At 44.0% G+C, this 27738-nt stretch overlaps 1 protein-coding gene across 3 annotated transcripts; it reads left to right on the forward strand.

The window, feature by feature from the left end:
• Positions 1–1061: 1061 nt before the first annotated feature.
• On the forward strand, positions 1062–26950 carry NGF (nerve growth factor). 3 transcript variants are annotated; one of them, XM_027897421.1, is made up of 3 exons: positions 1592–1689; positions 22972–23109; positions 26081–26950. In XM_027897421.1, the coding sequence occupies exon 3, from the start codon at positions 26093–26095 to the stop codon at positions 26807–26809; it is 717 nt and encodes a 238-aa protein (XP_027753222.1). In that variant the 5' UTR covers positions 1592–1689; positions 22972–23109; positions 26081–26092; the 3' UTR covers positions 26810–26950. The 3 variants fall into 3 exon arrangements, with proteins under 3 accessions (XP_027753220.1, XP_027753221.1, XP_027753222.1); XM_027897419.1 differs by lacking the exon at positions 22972–23109 and having other exon boundaries at positions 1062–1689; XM_027897420.1 differs by lacking the exon at positions 22972–23109 and having other exon boundaries at positions 1062–1689; positions 26144–26950.
• Positions 26951–27738: the final 788 nt, after the last annotated feature.

A 27738-nucleotide genomic window follows, 5' to 3' on the forward strand; every position in this document is an offset into this window, starting at 1 on the left:
GACAAATGCTCAGCACAAGAACAGCTTGGCAGCTCTGCCAGGAAACCCAAAGCTCAGCCCAAATCCCGAGGTTGAGGTCTTCAGGCAAAACTTGCAGGAAGTCTCTCTGTGTAAATGAGGACATCACACTTCGGCCTGTGACTGCTATCATGAGTGGAAGCATTTTTCTTGGGGAAAAACAAAGCAATCTGCATAATCCTGGCAGATGGGGAAGGCAGTTTTAGCACTTGCATCGAGTATTTTTTGCTGCAATTTCCTTCAGGACATTCCAGGCAATTTTAAATGCACATCACCTCCAAGGGTCAATCTAGCACTGAAGCCACTGTTGTCTTTGGCACTGTGGGGAAGAAAATTAAGGTTTGTTTTAATTTTAATAAAACACGAAGATGTGCTTGCTCCAGGTTCAGAAAACAGCTTGTCCCTGTGGCCAATAACATGATTATCTCAAAGCTACTTTGCCTTCTTGCTCTTTGCCTTTCCTCAGTGCCTTCCACACATCTTTCCCAAAGGATTTGAAGGACCAGTCTCTCCAGCTGGCTGCCCTCTCCTGGATGGAATCAAAAAGTGTTTGATTATTTCCACTTAGATAAAATGCAGTGATCTGCTTTTAATTTTTTTTTTTTCCCTCGACTCTGTATAATCACAAAGGTTCCACTACACCAGAATGAGAACTAGGAAATTCTCAGGGGCTGCTTCTTAATCCTCTACAGAGTTGCCAACTTTTTGGAGAGTGTAGTTTTTTGCCAAGTTGCCTTTTATAGATATATATATATATATTAAGAAATTGTTCATTTTCTCGTTTCACATTTCTTCCCTATATTTACCAGTGCCTAAACCCCATTGTTGTGGGGTTAATCCACCTCCTCAAATATACAGACAAGCATTTCCATATCTGTTTGTTACTTAAGGTAAGCGTGTTAAACATGGAATATTACAGCTGGAAGGGCTCTTATATAATCTTTTCCTCTGCCTCAAGTCAGGGTCAAATATTTCTTTGCTACTCTAGATCAGTGCTTGGCTGACCCCAGCCAGAGACAGCTGATAATAGGGACTGCTCAGTTTTTGCAGGGAACACAGTGCACTGCTTCCCCTGTTAACTATTGGTGTCCCTACAGGTTTGTTTACAGACTCCCGAGACGAGCGAAGGGCTCTGGAGATGATTTTCCAAAGGACCCATTCACCAGGGGAGCCGGGAGTTTCACTCGGCGAGCCCTCATCTTTAAATTGAGGGCAAGGATTAGGATGCAGAGTGGAAAGGCTGAGGACAAAACATCCCTCAGAGAGAGAGAGGGTTTCAGTTGTTGCCAGCGGCACCGGGAAGCCGGAGGGGCTCTCCGGGAGCTCCGTGTGCGCGCTCAGACAACCAGCCGCGCTTTGAAACTTTCACTGCACATCTGCGCATCCCTCGCCTGGGCTCGGCACCGAGCCAAAGGGGGCCGAATTCCTGCGAGCCCGTGCAGCTCCCACACGTCCCCCAGCGCTAGGACCCAGAGGGAGCTGGATCGCTGGTGAGTCAGTGCGGCGCTGGAGCCCCGCGAGCGCTGAATGAGGCTGGAAAGGCAGAGGGAATGTGAATGGCTCTTCTGGCTTACGAGAGCGGCCGAGGACTGGGGTGCTACAGAGCACAGAGCAGCCTGGAGACCCCTCGGGAGCCCCTGTCCCCCCGGCTTGCAGCGCTCCGGCTCTGAGGTGAGTGACCCCCGGCCACGCCGCGGCACCGCTCGGGCAACTTCGGGACCTCCGGTGCGTTCGTGCCTTGCGATTTTATTTTTTTTTTTTTTTTCGGCGCGGATTGAGCGTCCGCGGAATGCCTCAATGCTTAAAAAGCAGCTTTTGCTTTTTTTTTTTTTTTTTTTTTTTTTTTTTTTTTTTTTTTTTTTTTTTTTTTTTTTTTTTTTTTTTTTTTTTTTTTTTTTTTTTTTTTTTTTTGAGAAACCGAAAAATCGCATCTGCCGGGGCAGGTTTGGCTGCACGCACATCTGGAAGGTGTTCCTGCAAGCAGCTGTGGATAAGCTTAAAGCCTGAAAAACATCTTTAGCAAGAGCGGCTTAATCTTAGGGAAATGCAAGTGTTCTTATTCTTTTTATCCAGGTATATGGGAACTTAGTTTTATTTGCATTCTACAGCAGTTACACCTATATGGAAATTCTTTCCTGGCTTTGTTCTGAATATTAAAGCTTTCTTATTTTCTTTTATTTTTCTTTTCTTTTTTTTTTTCCTCTGATAATTCTACTCTGGATAAAAACTCCTTTCTTCCTTTACTAACACAAATAAATAGGAATTCTGCTAAATCAAAGCGTGACTGGCCCAAGGCAGAATCCTTTTGGCCGCAGACAGAGCAGCACTTCACCAAAGACCCGTGTATCCTCTAGGATGTCCACTTGGAAAAGCTCACGACCTCCCTGCTGCCTGCCCGTAGTGACAGGATGGGGCTGACAATGTTTATTGATTTATAGAGGGTGATAACACTTCTTTTAGCTGAGACAGAGATGAAAACAGGGACCCCAGTCAGGGAGACAGAAGAAATTTGTGTGCTGAGAACAAAAAGTGCTTGTGCTTCGGTTCTTTCTTCACTTTAAATTCTCCTTATATGCTCAAGAAGTTTTAGAAAAACACCAAAAGTGAGCGTGCTTGTCAGGCTGGTTTTCCAAGTTGTCACAGCTTGGAAGTTGCATTGTAACTGTTAGGCAGATAATTTATGGATGTTTTCATGCATTAAAGTATCACAATAAAAAAGTTTTTTGGGGGGCACTTCTTTTTTGCTAAGCCAAACTGAAAGGTGACAATTATCTGCAATAAGGTAGAGAGGGAGCTGATTTGTCTGTACCTTCCTGCTCTTGGCACCTCGGAGCTGGTTCAGATATTGTGGGAAACAGGCTTTTAAAATCCCCCTGGCATCTGCCATTTCAGGCAATTGTCTGAAACTATGAGGGCTACAATATTTTCTGTACTTTCCCAAAGAGATTGCAGTGATGGAATGAAGAATTAAATATACTGGAGCGTTCTCAAGTATGATAAGAAAGACTTGGCCTTTAAATACATTAATAATCATCCATATGAATCATTTTTAAACAAATCTCAGCCAGATCTGGAGAGGAGCCCCCCAACGCATCTGGGCAGTGGAGTAACAGTGATTTCACATCTTGATCAATCCCAGCCACTCACCCTGAAGGGATCTGTCACTCACAACAAGGTGGGAAAGAAAGTAACTGTGGCTTTCTTTTTCTCATTCTCATAGCACTGACCCTTTTCTCCATCAAAACCTGAAAGTTTCTTAATTTAAGTTCACTGGAGAATTATAACAAGCATGAGCATCTTCTTATCCCATATGCTAAATAAGCAACTACTCCATAGAATAACGGGGCAGTCTATGAAATCACCATAAGATATTAATTTTAAAAAAATCAGGTTAGAAAAACACCTAAATTATGTGTTCCCATTAGCATTTTCAAGTACAAACTGTGTTCCTTTAATGCCTGGATGCCTGGAACAAGGGTCAAACAGAACACCTTAAAAACTAGATTATTTGAATCAGTTGAATAAATCCCATAAATTCCCCTACTGTTCCATGGCTTTGGCAATATAAAATTTAACTACAACTAATACTATTAATTTTTTGTTGGGTTTTTTTTGTTGTTGGATTTTTCCATACAACATGCTTGTGGGACTAACAGAATATTGAATACATATTAATTAGCATTAATTGAATTAAATTAAAGACAAGTGGAAAAAACACTGGTGATATAAAGAAGCAAACAGAAATCCGTGATTTTTTTTTTTTTCAGTCTATGTTTTGAGAACAGACTCCTCTGATTAAAAGAAAGCGTTAATAAAATTCATGGTTTCATTCCAAAAGATTCAATGCTCTCAGCAGCAAAAGCCTGCGCTGGATTGGTGGGGTTAGAAATATTTGTCGATCCCAAACGCGAGGCCACTCAAAGCCGGTGAAACTCAACCCCTTCCAGAACAGCCACAGCAACGGTGACCTCTGCCGGCAGCTGCCCTCCCAGAGCCAGGGATTTAGGGCCTTATTCAGCAAGTGACCACCAAACAAAGCATTTATTGGGTCAGATTACACCCTTGGAGAAATGTGGGGGAACACCTCTTGCCGCCAAACTTGTCTCATGGGAAAGAAACTTGCCTGAGGGGAATGGAGCTGGGGAAGGGGCTGGAGCAGCAGGAGCAGCTGATGGAGCTGGGGGGGCTCAGCCTGGAGAAAAGGAGGTTCAGGGGGGACCTTCTGGCTCTCTGCAACTCCCTGACAGGAGGTTGTGGCCAGGAATGGGTCGGGCTCTGCTCCCAGGGAACCAGGGACAGGACAAGAGGAAACGGCCTCAAGCTGTGCCACGGGAGGTTTAGGTTGGATATTATGGAAAATTTCTTCCCCTACAGGGTGGTCAGGCGCTGTCACAGGCTGCCCAGGGCAGTGGTGGAGTCATCATCCATGGAAGTGTTCAAAAAATGCTTGGATGTGGCGTTTGGGGACACAGTTTAGTGGTGAATGTGGCGGTGCTGGTTAACGGCCGAACTCGATGATCCTGGAGGCCTTTTCCAACCAAAATGATTCCGTGATTCTATGTAAACAAAAGGCACATGTGCCAGTGCTGCTGTAACTGTGCTCCTTCCCCAACCAGAAGGAAGTTCTCCCTGGTCTGGGTCAGACCTGAGCCCGGTCACAGAGGCCAATGCGTTTAAGAACATTTCTCCAACCAAAGCTCCTCTCCCACTCGGGGACAGATGTCCTGTGGGATGTGTGTGGCTTGTTCTCCTGACACAATGCCCTTTGTGCACTCTGTGGAATTCATTAAATATTTGTGTGTGTGTGTGTGTGTGTGTGTGTGTGCATTTATACCAAAAATTCTGTGGTCAAGCAAAGCAAGATCATTTTTGCTGTTGCCAAGAGAGCATAGTATCAATTACTGTGGGTTGTGTGCACTCTTGTCTGCCCAGTTCCACTGATCCTAAATCCTAAAGAATTTGGGGGAAAGAAAATCTCAGACCCTCAATATTAACTCGTACTGTCCCCAAATCCTGGACCCTGCTTGTAGTTCTGACCATCAGTTAAATGGATAAAAGGATAAAGCAAAGCAAGAAAAGGATGATGAAAGGATGATGAAAGCCTGGAACATTTTCTGTATTTAGAGAAACTACAGAGATTGTGATTTCTAAGTCTGGAAAAGAGATGGCTGAGGAGGGGTGTAAGGGAGATATTTATAGTCATAGTTGTCCTTAAGATGTTTAAAGGAAATGGCTGTTGTCTTGTCTCCCAGTTCCAAAATCAAGGAGTGGGAAACAGAACTGGCAGGTGGCAAGTTCAGGGCGAACAAAAGAAGGTGGTTCCTCTCTCCAGGCGTAATGGAGCCCTGGAATCCCTTTCCATGGGATTTTGTGGGTCACAGGGTTCAGGAAGCAATCAGACATTCTGAAAGCAAAGATGCTGCCTGTGGTTCCATAAATCCAAAATGATTGCTGAGTGGGAGAGCACTCCAAGGAGATGATCCCCATGTGGTTGCCCTATTCATGCACCACTCCCCACAATCAGCAGCTGCTGCAGGAGGCAGAATTACTGACCTGGATGCACTTCTGTTCTAGAAACTTCTCCTCAGTGCTTTACTCAGAGCAAATACTTGACCTACCCTGGAAAAAAAGTGGTGACTGTGTAATATATCCTGTGGGTGGTCAGTTCTCTGATAAAAAGAAGGGCAATTCTGGCAAAATTAAAAGGTAAAATAGCTTCCTTCGTTATGATTTTTGTCCAAGAAATTAGGTGTGGGCCGGTGTTCGTGGAAGTTACCACTACAGAATTAATGCTGAGATTTACGGCTCCTCAGGCAAATCAGTGTCTAAATAGATGATGACTGAGGAAGGCCTGGGAAAATACAAATCTGGTGGATCTTGTGGAATTCAATGAAATACAGTGCAAATGTGGAAATACAAATTTATCTCATATCTGTGTGATTTTCAGGTGGAGCACCTTCTTTGAAACTCATTATTGGACTAAAGTATTTTCTGACAGCTCTCATTAACAATATTATACAGAAATCTTAAGTAAAAAGTAGCAGGGAAACACATCACTAAGTGCACTGACAATGCATGTAGAAATCAGGCCCCACAAACACACACACATGAATAAGATTTCTGTGGCACATCATCTAAATCCAAAATTCAAATGACTGCGTGAGGTAGTTTGAAACAACATTTAATGGTTTTATTGCCAGGCTTCTGTAGCATCCTTTGAATTCCCCCAGGCCGTTGCTCAGTGAATGAAACATCTCTGAATTTTCCTTATCTTGGAGGAAGTGTTTTTTTTCCCCTTTCTTGTTTTTGTCCCTGGGGTCTTGCATTTACAGCAGTGCTTTGAGATTTCATGGCACAGGAGCTGACACTATCAGATGGCCCAAATTGGGATGTATCAGGCTCATCTTCTCTGTTGCTGAGATCAGTTTTATCACACAGAATCCCAGGATGGTTTGGGTGGGAAAAGACCTTAAAACTTATCCAGTTCCACCCCCTCTGCCACGGGCAGGGACACCTTCCACCAGCCCAGGTTGCTCCAACCTGGCCTTGGACACTTCCAGGGATGGGGCAGCCACAGTTTCTCTGGGCAACCTGTGCCAGGGCCTCCCCACCCTCACAGGGAAGAATTTCTCCCTGATTTCTCATCTAACCCTGCCCTCTGGCAATTTGAAGCCATTCCCCCTTGTCCCATCTCATGGAATGGCTTCCACATCTCACAGTAAGAAACGGTGAGATGGTGACAATGGACAGCAAAAATCTTTAGGAATTGCCTGGCTTGGACTTTGCAACCCAAATCCCACCACATCTCCCCTCAGATTGACAGAAATCAAACCTGCAGTGATCAGACCATTTGATGTAGCTCAAGGCTTCTTTTATTCAGGGATTTTCTAAAACTGAACACTGAACACAGACCATTAGACTGATTCCAAAAAGTCCTGCTCTCATTTATGTTCCTGGCTCCAAAATCTGATTTCCTGTTCCCATAGGGTCCATAACAGTGTGCTAATAAAAGATCAAATTCTGCTCCCATTGGCTTGTTATGAACCAAAACTCCCACTGATTTCAGTGGGAAAAGATTCAAGCACAAAGTCAGAAAAAAATCAAATAAAAGTTAAGACAACTCCTTTGACTGTTTTGGGCTCGGTTTACGTATTATTGACAAAATCATAGGATCATTAAGGTTGGAAAAGACCTCTAAGATCATCAATCCAACTTTTGACTTAACACCACCACGCCCAGTAAACCACAACGACATTTATGTTATGCAGATAAGAAGCTCCTTCCAAGGAGAAAATGAATGAATAATTGATAAAATGAATCTGGTTCTTATACAAAGGGCTGGTCACTTCTTTGGAACTCTCATATCTGTGAGAAATGTTGCTGCCTTAAAGAGAGTGCAGCAAAAATGGCTTCAGCTCAGTCACTTGTTAAGTGCCCAGAATATTTATAAAGATTAGGCTGATCCTGACAGTTCTGACCTACAATGAGTAAATTAGCCCAGTGTAAATACAGCTGGGAAGCAGATTATGTCTTTGATAACTTTCTATTTGCTAAGTATGGCTTTGCAAGGCGAAAAACTACTATTTTGATTTTTTTTCCTGTTCTTAATCATTTAGTTTTTTCCCCTGTTGTTTGGGTACAAAGGTGACACAGATTTTTATTTTTTTTTTGGTCTGGTTCACTGCTTTACTTTGACTGTTTTATTTTGTTCCTGACACAACCATGTGTGATCCAGGCTCTTAAAAAAAAAAAAAAAAAAAAGGATTCTTCAGAAATTTTTGTAATGGGGACTTGCCAGGCACCTCATTGCTATATAATACTTTGATTATGAGACATTTAACAGCTCTGGCTCACAGAAGATGTGTTGTTCTGTTTTGAAACAGAGTTTTTTTGGGGGTTTTTTTTGACGACTTTATGTGCTGGATGACTCAGGTATGAAAAAAGACCTGTGCTTGTTCACAAAGAGCTTTGCCCTGTGGTGGATGACACAGCCTGCATTTTCCAAAATGCATCATTTCCTGCCCATTATTCCAGGATCCTTTTGAGATGCTCTGTGTCCCAGTCCCAGACCAGCAAGGTGTTGAAGGCACACGCATTCCAAAGCAATACAACTAATTAATTTGAATTATTTGTAACTCAGTATGCTCATGTTGCTCTTAGGATCTTCCATTTGCCTCTGTCAGAGAGAGGATCACCAAGATGAGCCTTTCACTTGGTCATTCTTATTGAGAGGATATTAAAGGGATTCTATTTAATGGGGAATAAGCTGATTATTCTTTCTTTTGCCCAGTGATAGAAATTTTATCCATTTCCCTCAGCAAAACCCTTCATAGTAACTGCACTTCTTACCTGGAAGGAGAAAGTGCACAAACCGTGTCAAGAGGAATAAATACACCGAGAATAAGCCACAGAAATAAGGTGTGGTTTTATTTTCCAAGTCAAGAATCTTTTCCATTCCTCCCCTTGCTATTGGGGAGCCACCTGGTCCAGTGGAAGGTGTGGACTCCTCATCCCTGGGAGTGTCCAAGGCCAGGTTGGATGGAGCTTGGAGCAACCTGGGCTGGTGGAAGGTGTCCCTGCCCATGGCAGGGGGTGGAATGGGACGAGCTTTAAGGTCCCTTCTAACCTAAATCATCCAGGGATTCCATGATTGATGTTCTCCCTGCTCTAAATATTCAACACCCGTGTTTTTGTTCTGCCTGGATCCGATCCCTCCCTGCCCCAGTCCCTCCTGCCAAACCTTCCTCCCGGCGTTTTTCTCAGGGACACGCTGTAAAAGAGGAGAGTGCAAAGGGTCACTGCTCAGCCTCACATTCCAGGACACTTTATATGTGCCAAAAGTGTGAGTTTCTGGGTTTGGCAAAGCATCCAGAATCCAGAGCATCAGGGGGAGTTTGATCCATGAGCTTTCCCTGGATCCACGTTCCTGGTACTGGGAAGGGCTGCACCAGAAGCCGCTTCTTTTCTCTGTGTGTTCTGATCCTCCTCGTTTCTCCCCTCTTATTTAGAAGCAAATAAATTAGAAAACTCTTCAGGGATCTCTAGAATTTCTCCCTTCTGTCCAATATTTCAAACTTCACAAAAGAGCTCAAGTCATTTGAATTCAGCCTTCAGCACTCGGCTGTGCCATCGCTTGAAAGCAAAAAGGGAAATACTTTCGAAGAAAATAACACTTTTCCCAGTGCCACAGGAAAACTGATGTAATGTTTAAAGTTCAGATTTAAAGTTCACCTCTCTCCCTTTGAAATAAAATGAATTTGCAAAAGCTCATTTCCAAGTGACATGCATTTAAACTCTGGCATTGTGCAGGGAAAGGAAGGACACACCTAATCAGCAAAACTTCCCTCTGGTTTTCATTTTGAGCAGGCAAAAAAATGATCTTGTAAGGTTTAGACCTTGATTATCTGCTTTGAACCTAATATTAATGCAAAGGAACCCCAGAGAAAAGTTGAAAGATGCTAAATTCAAATACAATAGGCCTCTTTAAAAGATATTTCAGTTAGAAATCTGCTAGACATATGTTATTTAAAAGAATAGAAGAAAGAGCTTATTTTTCTTGTGTTAGACAATCGAAAATTTTCTTGCATTCATCATCTGATGAAAATTGTAGTAAAAATAGGCAAATACCAAAGAAAAATCTATCCCTATTGCCACAATTATGCCAATAATCTATGGAGTCCCACTCTTCAACAGCATTTAATATTGCCCTGCTGCAGATCACATCTGGCTACAAAGGTCATCTTTTGTCTCCTTCCACTCTCTGCTCATCCACATTCTCTTCCTTCCAATTCAGAATAAATCTGCTTTCTTGTGACCACTATGATTCTTCCTGACAGTTGATTCACCACACACACAAAAAAAAAAGCATTAACAAATAACTCTGTAATAAATACAAGGTGCTCATCAAATACCCAGCCAAGGGAAATCCGTGGTCACAAATGGGGTTTAGTGGTACCACGAGAGCGAATTTCAAACACAGCAGGTTATTTGAACTGATGGGTACAAACCCCGTGGAAATTCAGGTTTGGAATCAGACTCCTGTGAATGCTTTTTGGGGGAGCTGCAGGAGGTGTGAAGTGCAGCCGTGGCTCAGGTGTGCATGTCCTGCCTGCAGAAGGGTGCTCTGCACTCAATGGCAATAAATATTAGAGTCATAATTAGGCAGGGGGAGGATTATGGAATTTATTACAGAATAATAAAGGCAGGAAAAGACCTCCAAGATCATCAAGGCAGGGTGGGGTGGAACTGGACAAGCTTTAAGATCCCTTCCATCCTAAATCATTCCATGATCCCTCGATGATTGTTTGTAACCCTGCATCTTACCTGAGGTCCTACCACCTGCTCTGCACAGCTTGTGCTACACAGATGGGAAAACATTGAGTGCAGGTGCAGGATTTGCAGGCAGATGTCTGTGCTGTGACTTCTCTCTCGGTATCCCCGGTGATTAAGCAGGGCTGGCTCACCCCGTGCCCCGGCACAGATGTGAATCCATCAGCTGTGACATCAGATTGAGCTGTTGAGTGTGCTCAGAATTCCCACTTGTTGCCAATGGGATGGAATAGCTTCACAAGACAAGTATCAAATATTCATCAAAGCAGGCAGTCAATGAAATTGCGCAACCACGTGCGTGCGGGGAGCGGGGATGATTCACCTCCAGATGTGCAGATGATAAATTTCGCATCGCTGCACACAACCTGGGGCACACCAGGAGCCAGGCAAAGATTTAAAACACCACCATTATTCTCCACTGGACAAACTCCTGAAAAAAAAAAAAAAGAATAAAGTGACATTTCAGCTCCTCTTTGAAACAATTTTTGCTCGATGAAAGAAACAAAACCCACAGAAATAATTCTCTAAACATAATAACTGGAAAATCTACTGACTTTGGAAGGCTGTGCTTTTTGCTGCTAGAACTAATGCCTAGTACAGTTTGGGGTGATTTATCTTTCTAAAAGCTTCTAAAAAGCTGCAAATTTCCTGTCCCAGGGACAAGGCAGCGCTGCAGCATCGTTCAGAAAGAAGAACATGAGAGAGGGCAGGTGTCTTGTTCCAGTCTGTTAATCTGTACATCACTACTGTAAACCCAGAGAATGGAAGAAAACTCTTTTACTTGGAGGGAGCACTAGTGAAAATCTTCAAATTACTGTGAAGAGCAAGTTTTCAGGAAGCAATTAAGTGCCTGACGGAGAAAATCCCTGCTTTTCATTTGATCTAAAACTCATGGGTGGTATTTTGAAACATTTGATTGAGCTCAGTCAATTAGTCTTGATTATGGTTTGGCTTTTCCCTCAGAATAGGCTGATCCATAGGGAATGCCACTCATACCAACGCTGAGGCAGAGCAGGATGACTCAGCTGATTAATCAGCTTTCTTTTTTCATTTTAAGAAGCAAGTATGTGGCTTCCCCAGCTGATGAAGTGATCACTATCAAGCTCGTGTTGTAACCCACATAGTTTTGGTCACCCCTGACTCATCCTAAGAGAGGGAAAGTCACCTGCAATCCCTGATCTGTCATAGAATTGCAGAATCCCAGACTGGTTTGGGTTGGAAGGGATCTTAAAGCTCATCTCCTTCCACCCCCTGCCTTGGGCAGGGACACCTTCCACTGGTCCAGGTTGCTCAGAGCTGTCCCACATCCCTGTTGCTGATGGACACACACAGCAATGCTGCACCCACTGGTTTCTGTTCACCACATTGTCCTCGGCATTCCTAGGAGAAATATTTCCATTCCTCTTGCTTTCTGATCAAGATTTGCCATAAACCCTGATATTTTGGGTTCTGACAGTGGTATCAATTCCTTCCAGACAAGTAGATGCTGACCCCACACCTGGATTTTGTTAAACAAATCGAGCCACTTCCTCAGAGCACAGCACAGATTCTGCAGATGAGCCATGTCTCCAATTCCCAATCCAAAATTTGGCTGAATTTATTAATTAAGTTAACCTTGAAGAAATTAAGAATTAAGGAAAAAACCTTGCTACTTGTAAAAATCTTCATTAAACATGGAGCTGTTTTTCCTTTTTTAATAGGTAAATCACAACAAAGTGCAGCCAGTGAGCAGGCACAGTATGTGATCATGGCCATGAAATGCCTACAATGTAAATGGACTTAATGACAAAATTAAACAAATCTCAATTAAAGCCACAATGATTCCAGACAGGCAAAAGCCATCACTCTCCCAGCTTCCCACTAAGTAGGTCTCCAAGCATGGAAAGGTTGCCAGCTATGGGGAACAGTTTAGAAAGTTAATAACAGTAAAAATGGGATTCACTGGAGACTGTAATCCTGACTCCATAAGCATTGCCAGAGGCCTGACATGAAGAAACAAGTACTATTTCCAGCAGACTGCAAAGCCAAGGCGAAGATTAACATCTGTCAGGATCAGCTACAGATGAGATTCTTATTGATCCTTGAATGTCACAAGAATTTAGGCAGGTCGAAAGCAAATTTAAAGAGAGCAATCGTGTACCAGAGGATTTGGTCTGTACATTTAAAGTGCCTTTCCCTGCATTTCAGCCACGGATTTTCAAACAGCTGTGTGTGATGGAGCTCGGTGTTACAAGGCAGAAGAGGTATTTTTTCCAACTTAGTCACTGTCAAGCTTAGTCTTGTAGGAAAAGCAGTGACAGGGAGCAGTTCTGCTGCTGTTACCAGCCTCCAAGACACTGATTTTCATGTTTGGGGCTGTGTTGCTGTGGATTTTGTTTCTGCCTTATCCGTATCTATCCCTCCTAACAAGATTAAGACTTTGCTCTCACATTCTTCTAATTAAAATGCTGTAATTCTGGGAAGAGATTCCATGTCTTCTTTTAGCAGGGTAATCAGTACATCTGCAAGTTCAAGTTGCTATTTTTTAACATCAAAGCTTGCACAAAGATAGCTCTCTTCCATGCAGCCATGACTTTTCGTCCTCACTGGTTTGAGTAAAACACTTCATTTTGTAGTAATGGGATCAACATCATCTCCTGCAAGGACAGGATGGGACAACTGGGGATGTTCAACCAGGAGAAGGCTCAGGGGACACCTTAGAGCCCCTTCCAGTGCCTGATGATCTCATTGCAGCCTTTCAGTCCCTTCCAACCTTCATGATTCTGTGAACTTCAAGCTGTATTTCACTTACCAGCCACAGCCCTGGAATACTATTTACAAGTTATTAGTTCTGCAGGTTCTCCTTCCTACAGGAAGGTACCAGTCCACAACTTCCAGAAGTTGCTCCTCCCACTCTCACTCCTTCCCCTCTTTTTTTCTTTGAGGTTGTGATACATTACTAAGAGAAGGTTTTGTTTTATAATGAATATGGGATGAGGAAACTTGTTACAACAGTTTAGTGCTCCCAGTTCTAAGAGTTCCCACATTCAGTCTATTGATCTCACCATGGACATGGAAAATAAGGTTCATATCTAGAATAATAAAAGGTAGCAAGAAAAACAATACACTGACAAACACATTAATAGTAATCTTCTAATCCTGGCCTACTTCTATGAGAATTCCCACATTTCCAGCTCTGCATACCAGGGGAGTCAGTGAACCCCACAGAAAGTTGAAGTGCGAACAGCACAGAGAAGTCCAACACCATCAACATCATCTTGCAGTTTGGGCATTCAGTTATTCAGCCTTAGAGCAGGGCCAGAGAGAGTTCTAGAACAGCATGGAACAAACATGCAAGGGCACAGCTTGAAAGGAAAAGATGCATCTTCCCCATTATACTTTTTAACTGTAGCAAAAAATGCTGTCAGCAACCAGATGATGCCAGAAAACAGAACATGTAAAGACCCTTCAAATGCTCTGAACACAAGTGAGTTGCCAAACAGAGATTTATAAGAACTGCTGAGACTGCCAGGTCAGTCCAACTCCCTGTTTCCTGTTCTTAAGCAAAGGTTGCTGAACTTCATTTAAACTTCTTTGAGCTCTGTTCTTTGCTTAAAGGATTCCCACAGAGCAAGAAAGGATCAGATCTTTCCTTGACAGACACTTTTTTTGTTGAACTGTCCTTTTTCACAGAGTAGCTTCGTGACCAGGAGAACCATTCAGAGACTCAGGGATTTATTTCTGAGACAACTGCAGGCTCTGCAACATCATCCACTTCTCTGCCTCTTACTCTGATCATCAGTCAAGCTTAGTGTGAGGTGAGGATATTCCAGAGCCATCAGGCTCCAGAGGTTCAAGATCCAGACAAACAAAACCCCTTCCCACACGTAAACGTCACCTTAAATTTCATTTCACCTTAAACGGCTGAGCGGGGAATAAAAAACCTCCTGTCTTAAAACATCCACAGCAGCTGCCTCCCCTCAAACTCTGACATAATAGGAAGATGGAAAACTCCTACTCCCCACTTCTCCCTGGGCCTGAGCCCAGCAGCCCACACCGTGCAGCTGAAATATGGACCCGGTTCAAACTGTCTGTGCTCTCTGGGAGCGTGAGCAGATTTGTTGTGCAGCAGCTGCCTGACACACTCAGGATGCTGAGAGGGCTGAAGTTTGGCCTCTGTTTCTCTGGCCTCACAGGTTTAGTGTCAGGGTCTCGAGCGAAGCAGAGCTGAGAGTCTCAGAGCATAGGAATGAGGTAACTCCTAAATCAAGTCTCCGTACTTTTTCAGCGCAAGAAAATGCAGTTTCAAGTAGTTTTCCTGAAGATATATTTTGTTGCTAATGCACAGAACCCAACACATTTTGTTACCACCCCTCTTCAGGGTTGCCAGCAGTTGCCTGGCATTGCAAGCATGGGAGTGAATACAATAAAAAAATTAATAAAATGACTAAATACCTTCCACAGCAGATGAAAGCCAGGGTGCTGACGACAACAAGAGGTTCCACGTGCACCGATTGTGTGGGGCAGGAACTCTGAGGCAGCTGGTCTCAATGTGTGAAAGGAGAAGGCAGGGAGACTTGCAAATAGAGGAGTCAGAAGGCATGTGGAGCAGCACTTGGAGCTGGAGAGGAAACAAAACTATGTCAAGACATAGGCATGACCAGGGGCAGGGTTGGGATCCAGAGCACAGGAGATTGTACCAACAGAACTGGATTGCTTGGCCCTTGAATGTGCTGCCCAGCAAACCATTACCAGACGAGCACAAGGGCTGTTCTGCTCACACAGGGAAGGTTCAGGTCTGTCTGGTCCCCAGGAGATAACTCAGTGCAAGAGCACGGTGTGTCGTTTGCTGCTGCACCACTGAGTCACTGCAGGAGGGGATGGCCATCCAGCTCTCCTGCTTTTTAATCCATTCATTCCATCAATAAAAGTGCAGGAAAGGATTTTGGTGACGAGAGAAGGAGCTGGTGCTCCCATGGATTACAAACATTGGCAAAACCACACTTGTTTTCCCACCACTTGAGGCACGCACACAGTAAAACACAATGCACAAATAAGGACAATGAGGCAAATAAAAGCATATGAAGAAATAGGATTTGTTTCCCTGGACACTTATGCTCTGCAGTGGTTTACTCTGCTGCCAATTAATCAGGACCATCCTCCAGGCTGAACTCAGAAAAACATACAGTGAAAAACCAAAAATGTAGGTATGGAGCATTGTCAACACCCTTACACAGAAACTGTCCTTTAATCCTCAGTAAGTGCTGAGCACAAACATACAAAGTATGAAAGCCCAAGGGGAAAAATTCCAGCAGCACCACAGTTTACAAACCAGCTCTGTCTGCTTGTAGGAAACGATGCAGCACTGGGGCTCAGAGGTGAAATCCCGTTCGCCGCTTTCCTTTCTCTGCTCGTGCTCGGAGGAGCCAAAGCATTAGAATGAACATCTTAAATGTCTAAGCAATAGTAAAAACCCTCGTGTTTTTCTTGGTAAACTAGCCTAGATGTCAGGAGACTCCTATTTCTCCTGCAAGAACTACTTGTGCTTGTGGAGAACATTACGGGAGCCGCTCAGATGACGCTGCAACCTGATAACTCGGCCCGTGTTTCTGTGGTTTGCTTTGTTTTATTTGGTGGTGTTTCCAGATTTTTTTGTGGACAGCTCTACTACAGACCCTGCTTCTTAGGAGGTTTTACCCTCTCATTTCAAAACTGCACCACATCTAAAAGGGTCTTGCTGCGCAGAGAAACAAACCCCTCTTTACCACCTCTTTAGTAACTTGAATTTTGAAGTCGCCAGCAAGCAGTAAAAAAACCTTCAAAGCTGGAAGTTTTTCTTGCACCCAGCTAAACTGTTTGCTTGGTTTAGATGGTAAAACCCCACTGTATTTTCACGCCTCTGTAGTGGAGTACTTAGGAATTCTAAGGAAATTGTTTTGAACTCAGATTGAAGGGGAAAGGCAGGTGGAGTAGAGGAGTCTGAGCATCATCACTCCATCTTTACGATCTGCAGAACAAGCTCAGGCTTTGCAATGAGGAGGTATAAAAATATCTACTCAAATCCTGTATAGCAGGACACAACTCACTGTGCTCCCCTGCTTCTGTCCAGGCATCTAGAAATTACGGAAATAAACATCTCAAATTTACAGGATATTGTCAAAGCATACAGAAATCAAACTAATAATGAGTAACAGCCCAGTTACTCAGTTCTTTACGCATTCAATTCAACTTGGGACATGTTGATTTAAAGAAAAATATTAACATTTAAATATAATTAGAAGTATTATCCCCAGACCTTATGAGTTACATGTTGTTACAACAAGGAGGGCACAGAATGACTCCAACTGCAATGAGAATTAGGAATTCCATTTCGAAAGGTCCTGTTTGAGTTTTCTTCCCATCCTTTCCACATTGTCACGAAAGTAAATCAAGAGAGAGGGAATTTCAGTCACTGAGAAAATAACGGAATTCTGTAGGTCTTGTGAAGGTAAAACAGGTTTAGAAACAGGAAAGAATATCCTAGAAGTTTTAAAAAAAATAAACAGGAGAGGGGCAATGGAGAAGAGGAACGTTGCTACTGCTTGGCAAGAATTCTGTGTTATTCTTTGGGTTCTTCACTTGCTACAGAAGTAAATTCTACTGACCATAAGGGAGTGGGGAGGTTCATTTTATTAAGTGTTTGTAAAACGTCTTGGCATTTTTGGATGGAAAATCCTGCACAGGCAAAGCAATGTTCTGTTTCTTCAGTGTTCCTTCACTATCTCAGCAATCTGCAAGTGAACACAAGAGCATCTCCATTTCACAAGGTTTTGTTTTGTAGACTTTTGTCTGTGTCCTGAAGGGTTTTTTTAATGGAAAAAAAAAATAAAATCCAACACTCAGTTTGAACTGCTCCAGCTACATTTTTAATCAGGTGCAGCCAGGCCCTCAGCTCTAGTGGAATATAGGTTTTACAGTTCTCTCAACTCCTGCCTTCTTTACTGTTTCTTTCTGTACTTTAATTGCCAAGAACAGACACACTTCAGGTTCCCTTTGGTATTTTTCAGAATTCCTGCCCCATTAAAATATCATTGAGTCATTTAAAATAGTTATAAACACACTGGAAGATTTGTAGAAGACAAAATTCCTTCTGGATGTAAATAATTAATAGAACAGGAAAGCCTGAAAAGTCATGAGGATCTTGGCCATAATAATTTATGGATGCTCCTTGCCCCTTACATAATGTTCTTTTCCAAATTCAAGATCTAGAGAAACACTGCAGATGATGGAATCTACCTTTGGGAATCTGGTCATGACAATCCTCCTCAATTTTGTTTTTTTGCCTCATTTCTGGAGTCACCACACTTTGTGCATCACACTCCAACACGTCCAGACGCTAAAAATCTCCTTTGTTTCTAATTTATCTGTGCAGTTGTAGAAAAGTGAAAAAGGAGAATATAAATGAAAATTATGAGCTTGAATAAAAACTAAATGCTAGGCTCACTGCTGGGATTCAGCTGGTTCTTATTAATCAGGGTTTGGACAAGAATCAGGATTTATATTCCCTTCTGAATAGCTGGAATAAGATCACTAGTTGGAAAAGTTTACTGGCCCTAAAGATATTGTATTTTTCTGCCTTAACTACTTTTGGCTGTAAGATGGGATAGTAACATCACAGTCTGACTGCCCTCATACTTTCTGGTCCCAGATGAATTCCAGTTTGATTTTAGTAGTTTCGTGAAGTCTGAAATTCCAGTTATTTCACTCCCGGTCATTTCGTATTGGAAACCTCAGGGTCAAATATAGCAAGCCAACTATTCCCAAACATAAATCCCTTTGGGAAGGGTGTAGAGGGGAGAGGGACAAGCCATGCACCAGCCTCATGAAGATCTTTGGACTCACTGTTTAAACAGAAACTGGGGAATGAGTTGTCCTCCTGTTTTTGGGCAGGAATTGGAAGGAGCAGCAATCCCTCGTGCCAGCTGATAGCTGGGTAGGATGGAGGCATCCCAGCTTTATATGAGTGGGATGGATTTATCCCATTTATCCTGCAGTAGTTTTCCCTGTCAGTTAGTGCCTGAGTTGTTTAGTCTCTCCTTTGTGCCTGTGAATTAGGATATATGAAACCCTGGAGCCCCATAAAATATATATCCAGCTTCGAGGCTGCGTGGAAAGTTCTAATGGAATCATCACATGTCAATCATTAATTTTAGGATTATATTATAGATGATAATACAGGGGTGATATACAACTTGTGGTATGCTCAGATAACTTATTTCTGGCCAGGATTTTTGTGCCTAGCTCATTTAATTTTACCAGCCTTTTGCCATTGATGTCTTTGACTTCAGGAGAATCAGATTCACAAGATCCTTCTAAAGTTGTTTTCAGTCATTTATTTCCAGAGATTGTCACTAGTTTTGTAAGTGACTATTTTTCCTTCACTGTATTTAAAGAGATTTTTATCTTGACAGAGGCAATTTCTTTATCCTTTATTTAAAGACTGTCAGTTTGCTATCTTAACAAGGATAAACTTTTCTCTTCCGTGCGCATTTAACACTTCCTAACAGCCAATCTGTCACAGCAAGAGCTGCATCCCACTGCAAGTCTTTACTGGTATGGCCACTGTGACCTAAAGATCACGTATTTTTTCACATTTTAGATGACTGTTGATGACTCTAAATTCCCATGAGCATGTCCTACGAGTGAGAGTATCACGAGGCCAAACACCTTATAACCAAATTTGAGTTGCAAAACAAATGATGACATTCTTATAGACAGAAGTCTTGATTTTGTTTCACCACTCAGGAGTTGCAAAGGGAGCCTTCTGAAGGTGAGATCTGCCTGTGCTGTGCCACAAGACCTGTCACCCCCTGTAAGGAATCCCCCCTGTGGCTCCAGGTTGGATCTCTCTCCCATCAGGTGGCTTCACTTCAGGGAATGGGGTGTAAATGAAGGCAATGGGCAAAAAACTTATTTTCCTTTTTTGGGGCTTCTCTACAGAGACACCAGAATTGAAATAGTTATCTACTGGCTCAGGAGGATAGCAGGGATAAGATCAGGCTGTAAATAACCCATTTCTATTACTTATGCCCCAATAAGCATAAAATAAACCTTAAGAAGTGTTTTCCAAAGCCTTAGTGGTGTTTGATTTGGTGAAGCCCCACCCTGCAGAGTTACAGAATCACAGGTTTGGGTTGGAAGTGACCTCAAGGACCATCTCATTCCAAACCCTGTGCCATGGGCAGGGAATATTCCACTAGACCAGGTAGCTCCAAGTCCCATCCAGCCTGGCCTTGAACTCCTCCAGGGATGGGTCAAGACTCATAGCGCTTAATTACCCCCAAATTAATGCATAATGGACTATGAAGCATCCCTGTTATTATCTTTACCTCTGCTAAACATGAGTCAGAGATCTGGAGGTAGATACTTGTTGCACATCCTGTGCTGAGGATGATGATCACGGTGACAGGGTGCTCGTTGCTGCAGGGCAGCATTTTTCTCAATCTACTGCTCTCCCTAGAAATCCTCAAAGGAACATTTCAGTGCTGGAGGCATTTGGGGAAAAAAAAGGAAATGTATGAGACACAGGTAGCTTCCAGCTGGCTCTCCAGCATCCATAAACCTCTTCTTTCCAAGCTGAGTCACTGCAGATATAATAGAGGAATGGGATGTTGAGTCCATTAGAAATTCCCGTTTTCTTGCTCATCAGCTAAGATCAAGGGAAAGCTGTGCCTCTGACGCTGTTCTTAGTCATAATGGCTTCAGGATTCCCTCCCAGGGCTCGGGAATCATTTCCCTGAATTGCTAATGCTAAATTTTAATTCATATAATTCACATACCTCTTCTGTGAGGAAGATGTGCCAGAGACACCTTCACTTTACCAATGACTTCAGCACCAGCTGCCTCGCTCATTCCTCTCTTGCTACCAGAAACAGGGAGACAAAACTAAAGCACTACTTGTTGCTTGTTTTGGTGACCTCCACGATCCCTTTTGCTGCACTGACAGCCAAGGAGCTCTGTTTATTTTTTGCACATCCCTAAAACACGCCAACAACTTCAAGAATGACAGAAAACAACATTCCAAATTGTATCAGGCTTTAGATTACAACATTCTATGCTTATGTTTGTTGCCTATGTTTATTTTTATTTAGAAAATAATGTACTTGCTGGGTTTGATTGAGCCAAACTGAGCATTAATTTATCTTTTCTCTCACTAGTGTAGGAGCTACTTGATGGCATCTGGTCAATGTGCAATTAGGAGGCTGCACTGACTGCTATTCTTATTGGAAGCAATTAATTTAGTAAATTTATTAAATTTTCATTCCTAATAAGTTTCCAGGCAACACACCCTTCTTGTCCATTTTTTCTCAGATTCTGTGGGAAACTTTAATTAAAAAGGAATTCCCCTCACTTGTTTTGTTTGGCACTTGTTGGGCTTACAGGTCCTGCGAGCAAAGAGTTTTTCAAGACACAGAACCAGTTGCTTTTTGATGTGATCCATTTCTCCACTCTCCAAAATCCCAGAATGGTTTGGGTTGGAAGGGACCTTCAAGACCATCCCATTCCACCCCCTGCCATGAGCAGAGACACCTTCCACTAGCCCAGGTTGCTCCAAGCCCCGTCCAACCTGGCCTTGGACAGTCCCAAGGATCCAGGAGCAGCCACAGCTACTCTGGGCAACCAGATCCAGTAGGAGAAGTGACATGTTATAAATATATAAAATGCAATTTGCACAGGAATGCCCCATAGGGGTTTACAGTAAGAAACAAACTCATTATTTACCAGTGGATCTGTCTGAAAAAGGCAATAATTGAAATATAGGCGAGGCCCTGGCACAGGTTGCCCAGAGAAGCTGTGGCTGCCCCATCCCTGGAAGTGTCCAAGGCCAGGTTGGACGGGGCTTGGAGCAACCTGGGCTGGTGGAAGGTGTCCCTGCCCATGGCAGGGGGTGGAACAAGATGGGCTTTAAGGTCTTTTTCCAACCCAAACCATTCTGTGTTACTCTATGACTCTATTCTATATGTGCTGAGACTAAGATTAAAGTGAGTTGTTTTTTTTTTTACCCGCCAAGTCTGTCATCGTGAATGCACGTAAATTCTGAATAAATAGTTACTTCAGTAGGATATTTTATGAATGTCTGGGAGTGGTAGGTACAAAGGAATAGTATATAGATGCTGAGTAACACGGCATCATTTACTGGATTCTGCCACAACCAGGAATCCGGGAAAAAGGCGGTAAATGAGCTTTAAAAAAAAAGGAGTCCTGCTGAAAATAAACTCTTTTGTGGTTAAAAACCAGCCAGTTGGAACTGAAAGAGTGTTTTCTTAGGGTGGCAGAACAGTCGGAAAAGTTGTTGGATTATTTTTGGCAGTGGCCAGCACATTATAGCTCCATCATTACTGGTACTAAACTCTCCAGAGTTCACTGAAAGGGTTAGTACTCCACTATTCCTGCAAAAATACAGCCCACTCCATCTGCAGCACCAAGCTTTGGATTTTGGAGCCCTGATTGGCCTTCCTGACACATCGATATCACTGTAAATATCTCAGCCCCTAAACACAGCGACACACAGGTAGGGGAGAAGCTGAGCACGACCCACAGACAGCAGCAAATCCAGGGTGGCCAAATCACTGCCCAGAGTGTTGCACAACCACACAGTGAGCACCCACAGAGCCAATCCCCTGCCCTGCACTGATGGAAACAGGCTGGGCAGATTTTACTTGGAGCTTTAAACACCAAGTAGCTTGTGTGGGGTGTTGATAAGAGCCAAACCCTTCGCTGGCAGCCCCCTCTGCCGAGGACAGACGCTGTGCAGGTGTAAAATGAATCCAGTCCATGCTTTGGCATCAGCAGCCTGTTCTCCTCAGCAAATGCACTTCAATCTCCACACTGAATCCAGCAGGATTTCTGCAGTACAGGAGTACCTTATACAACCCCCATTTACCTTATTAAGTGGAACAGATAAGCTATTTAATACGTAAGATTAATAAAATACTATTTCTATCCCCTTCAGTGGCACTCACGAATTTACAATCAGAAATGTACTTTGCTGAGAAAGAGTCAGTGTGCTTGGTTTACTTGGTGAAGAAAATAATAGTTTTCTTTCAGCTGGGGTCTATATGACCATTGAGAGTGCAATAATTAAGACTGGAGCTGTTTCTGCCCTTGCAGTAGCAAGATGACAAACATTTATATAAATGCCTTCGTGTGTCTGCGAGTTTTGTATCTTCGGTTCTGCTCAAATATCAGCCACAATCAGGCAATTCTCTGCCAGTAACTGGCAATCTGTGATTCTCCCCCTGAATTTGATTGCAACCAGATTTGCCTCCCAGCCACAGAGGGTGGGGGTGTGAGCCCTGGTGTGCCCATCTGTGCAGACAGAGCTCGGGCAGTGCCACCAGCAGGTACAGCTGCACCACACGGGTTTGGTGAGCCTGGAAGGTGTCTGAGAGGGGTGGGAAGCAGTGGATTGTTGGGTCTGGCAAAGGTGCAGTTCTCTGCAAAGTCTGGAACCGCTTTAGCCAAGCTCTTTACTGCAGGGGAAAAGGCACAGCTCAGAGAGCCAAGCGAGCGGGTTTGTCCCCGTCCTCCTGCTGTCAAGTGGGGAATGGTGCTGAAAACACTGATTTGCTGGCTGATTATTGAAACAAATACTTCTGCTTCTAGTGAAAGACAGCATAAGGAAGTGCCAGGCTCAGCTCTGCAGCCCAGGGCCCGATGGCATGCTGCAGCCCAGCCCGGCTCAGCTCTGGATGAAATAAGGACCTTGCTGGGGGAGCAGTTCTTTGTGCAGTACAGCCCGAGGTAAGCACAGCACTCACCCTGCTCCCAGCAGGCTCAGACCACCCATGGCCAACCTCACGCAGCAGCTACACCAGAGGAAGTGTTTAAATGACGCTTGGCCACCATAAAAGTGGGGTTTGGTACGGAGGGGTTGTAATTTTGGTGTCAAAATGGCTTTGCGGCCGATGTCACCCACAGACATCTGAGCGCCACCAGCACCAGAGCTGGCAGTTGTTCCTCTGCCTGCAAGTTCAGGTGGCTGCGCTTGGCATCCACTGTGAGAATCTCCAGAAAGCACCCTGAAAGGGTCTGATAACTAAGTATGTGACAAAGTTGAGATACAGAATCATGGAATGGTTTGGAAGGGACTTTAAAGCTCATCTCATTCCACCCCCTGCCATGGGCTGGGACACCTTTCACTAGACCAGGTTGCTCAGAGTCCCTTTCAACATCCCAAAATAGTCTGTAAAACACCTGTACGTGCCAGCAAAAAAGTCCACAACCCTCACAGCCTAAGGCACACCTACTCTTTAAATCTTATCTTGCTTGTGGTGTCATCAGGTCTTGTCCACTTCCTTGTTTTGTGTCACTTTCTATTCTCCACTAACTAAATAATTGATAAAAACACTCAACTCTGAATTTTCAGGAAAACTACCACACATCCTAAATACATTCTGCCTGTATTTGGTCCACACTCCACAGAATGTTCTACTACAAGGAGAGGAAATACAAGGCAATTAAAAAAAAAGGAAAAGGCAAGCAGGAGAGATTTTTCTGCTTTTATGTTAATGACCTTAAAGCAAAAATGTCAACACATGGAACACAAGCAGCCCGGAGAAGGGACATAAATGTAGCTGAATTTTAGAGCAGCAAATCTTGCACAGCACAAAACCAGAACCAGCTCTTTGCTGACATTGCAACATCCCTTTCTTATAGAAGGAAACAATAAAAAAGGGGTTTATGTATAAACACAATAGGTTGAGGCTGCCATTGGCATGGCTAAGTTGTGCCTGGGTTTTGTTCTGCAAACCTTTTCCATTACCATTTCTGTCAGGAAAGCTAACTCTGTCGAGATGTAATGAACCATCTGATTTTAATTTGGTTGTAGAATAAGGGGTTACTCTCTGGATCGTGCACAGCCAAGCTGTGAGCTACACCCAGCTCTGTTTCCTTATACAGACGATGATGCTGATTGCTCCAGCTCGGGCAGCACGTGGGAAAGCAGCAGCCCTCAGCCCTGCTTTAAGCAAATTAAAGCAGCTTTGGATTTTCCCTGTGACAAAGATTTGACTCTCCTCATCACTGTTTTGCCCTCAGTTCCTCCAGCCCAACTGTTGCACAGACAAGTGCTCGCGTGGCTTTTGGCCTTTCTCTTCGTTCCTCCCCTCCATGCAGGGACTGCACCTCCACCCTCCTCAGTCCCTACCTTCACTTGGCATCTCCTGCTGAACCCTTCTGTTTATGGCATTTCAGCTCCTGTCTGAGATAAGACACACAAGATCCTATGGGACACCTTAGGGCTATCCTGCATTTCCCACAGGATTGTCCTCTGGCAAAGCTAAACCCCTGATTGAGCTCCTTTAGTGCTGCTTGGGATTCTAGTCCGAGAAAGCTGAACAGGGAAGGGGGGGAACTGCTACACAATAATTGACCAACACCCAGAAAAAACATTAGGACATGCTGGGAAATCAGGGCATGAACTGCAGAGCCCGATTCCTCTGGTACAAAACCCTGTTTGTCCAGTGGACACGGGGCCTCCTGCCTGCTGGCCGGACACGGCGGAGCTCGGGGCCAGCTGAGACATGTCAGGAAAACAAGGCAAAGAGACGGGGAGGAGCCTTGCTTGGGCTTTTCTGTTTATACCCCGTCTCTGCTTGTTAAGTCTTCACAGAGGAAACACAATGTCTGCCCTTCACTGCAATTTTCAGAGGGTTTTTGAATGTCTCTTGCTCCCAACACGTGGCTGAATTAGTCAGCACATGCTCGTTGCCCCAGCGAGGTATTGCTGCTGCTGCTGCTCTTCCAGCATGAAACGGGACTTAGTAAAGGTTTAGACATTTGGATTGCACTTTTCCACACCCAAACAGATGTGCATGTCATCTGGATGGAAGGAGGACTAGCACTGGAGCTGTATCTGCTCTGCAGGGACGTCTGAGGAGGTTCTTGCTCCTGGCATTCTGAAAAAAGGCAGATGTTTCCCTGTCCAGAATTCCCACTGCTATGGCCACAATGGCCTCAGTTATGCTGCACCTAAGATGCCAATGCAGAGGAAGCCTGGCACCCACGATGCTTCCACGTAATACCCATATTTGCCTTTAAATATGGAAAAATACCACCTGCCTTCGTGGCATGGATACCTGAGCAATTTGGGGAAGGAGGCTGGGCTTTATCTGCCCTGAATCAGCCATGTGGAGTGTCCTGAAAGGGCAAATGAGAAAGCTGGAAGTTGCTGGAGGCTGCTGAGCCAGCCAGTGGTGGGGGCCTGGCCACATGGCAGGTGAGTGTGGCTGCTGAGGGTGTGATAATGGCACGAGGTACCGGACACCTCTGCTGACAAGTTTAGGGAACGGACAGCTGGTTTAGGCTGGTTTAGCTTCTTGTTTCACTCCTCTTCAGGGTATTTGCAGCAAGAGACCAGCCCTGGCCAAAAAGGTTGCTGCTAAAATCACTGGAGGTTTGACTCCTGGGAACATGCTGTCGCCATATGGTCTCCACATTAATAACACCAAACAAGTGCTTCATAAACAGAGCTCTAATAACAAATACCAGAGGAATTAATAATAATCTAGCTATTATTTTCTAATGTTCTCGCTTTATTAAGAACATTTATGCTGTCTGAATGAGCTCCTCCGGAAGAACAACATCTGGCACCCACATGAGTACCTGATGAAATCCGTATGATCCCGGGTATCCTAGAACTTTATGGCCAGCGACGGCAGCGGTTTGTGCCCACGTGGCCCCCCAGTAACAGTGCCTTTCTCTCTCGTTCTAGGTGCATAACGTAATGTCCATGCTGTACTACACTCTGATTGTAGCTTTTTTGATCGGCACACAGGCAGCTCCAAAGTCAGAGGACTATGCTCCCCTGGAGTATCCAGCAGAACACTCCCTGCTCAATACCCACCGGAGCAACAGGCACCACCTTCCCGAGGCAGCCCCACGGACGCCCCGCGGCCAAGACGCTGCTTGGAGCAGGAGAGAAGCCATAAACATCACGGTGGACCCCAAAATCTTTAAGAAGAGGCGTTTCCGCTCTCCCCGGGTGCTGTTCAGCACGGAGCCCCCGCCTGTGGCGGGGCAGGGACAGAGTCTGGGCTTGCTGGGCGGCGCAGGTTCCCTCAACAGGACCGCCAGGACCAAGAGGTCCACGCACCCCGTGCTGCACCGGGGGGAGTTCTCGGTGTGCGACAGCGTCAGCATGTGGGTGGGGGACAAAACCACAGCCACCGACATTAAGGGCAAAGAGGTGACGGTGCTGGGAGAGGTCAACATCAACAACAACGTCTTTAAGCAGTACTTTTTCGAGACCAAGTGCAGGGACCCCAAGCCGGTGTCGGGCGGGTGCCGCGGGATCGACGCCAAGCACTGGAACTCGTACTGCACCACCACCCACACCTTCGTCAAGGCCCTGACCATGGAGGGCAAACAGGCGGCCTGGAGGTTCATCCGCATCGACACGGCCTGTGTGTGTGTGCTCAGCAGGAAATCAGGGAGACCCTGAGCGGGGAGCTACGCCCTCCAGCACCCTCCTACCCCCCTACCTCAGTCTGTAAATTATTTTAAGTTATAAAGGACTGCATGGTATATTTATAGTTTATACAGTACAGAAAGAACCTCATTATTTATTAAACTCTTTTGGAAACCTTTTGTGTTCTTGTAACTTATTTGCTGGGGGAGCCCCTTCGAAAATATGTTCTCATCCATCCCCAAGACTCTGAAATGCTCACAGGGCCATTGAACAAGCTCTCCACAAAAAGAAGCATTTTTCACACAGTTTTCACATGTATTCCTCTCTTCCACAAGAACATTTTCCTCACCAAACCTGCCAGTTTACTGCAGGTTTGTTTTGAATTGAAATCTTTTGTTCAAATACCAAGAAACTGAAATAGAACTTTCAAAACTTGCTTCCAGCGTTACTAATTGTCCATAAACATGTAATATATAATTAATCATCTTAGTGAACTCCTAGTAGAAACACTAGTTCTTCACTGCCAGATCAATTTCGAAGTAAGACATTTAGTGCATATTTTAAAACTGCCAAACTATTTCCACTGCAAAAATAATCCATTTTGAATTATTGTGGAACATTTGTCTGCACAAGAATAGAATCTAGAAGTGTGTATTTTTGTGATAAAGCGATATTTTGCAGCCCATTACTTCTGAGCTATATTAGAGTGATGGAATTACAAATGTCAATACGCACAGATAAATTTTAAAAGTTCACGTGGCTTATAATTCAAATTTGATAATTCTCTCAAGCCTGTATTTTGGCAATGAGGACCTGTCTTTTCATGCACCATAGAAGAAAATTAAAAAATAAGAATAAAAAAACAAAACAAAACACTGAGGCTGTGTTTTAACAAGGACCCAGAATAACCCTAAGCTCAAAATTTCTGTGTGTTGATGAACATCCATCTCCAAAAAGACACA

The sequence above is a fragment of the Empidonax traillii genome, unplaced genomic scaffold (genome assembly GCF_003031625.1).
Source record: "Empidonax traillii isolate 1590-97213 ecotype Southwest subspecies unplaced genomic scaffold, ASM303162v1 scaffold541:size654180, whole genome shotgun sequence".
Classification (NCBI taxonomy): domain Eukaryota; kingdom Metazoa; phylum Chordata; class Aves; order Passeriformes; family Tyrannidae; genus Empidonax; species Empidonax traillii.

What these genes read in the sequence shown, in the direction of transcription:
- NGF (XM_027897419.1), top strand. Translation starts at nt 1,546, where the DNA reads ATGAGGCTGGAAAGGCAGAGGGAATGTGAATGGCTCTTCTGGCTTACG. An exon ending in TGCAGCGCTCCGGCTCTGAG is followed by an intron (nt 1,690 to 26,080) that starts GTGAGTGACCCC and finishes CTCTCGTTCTAG; the next exon opens with GTGCATAACGTAATGTCCAT.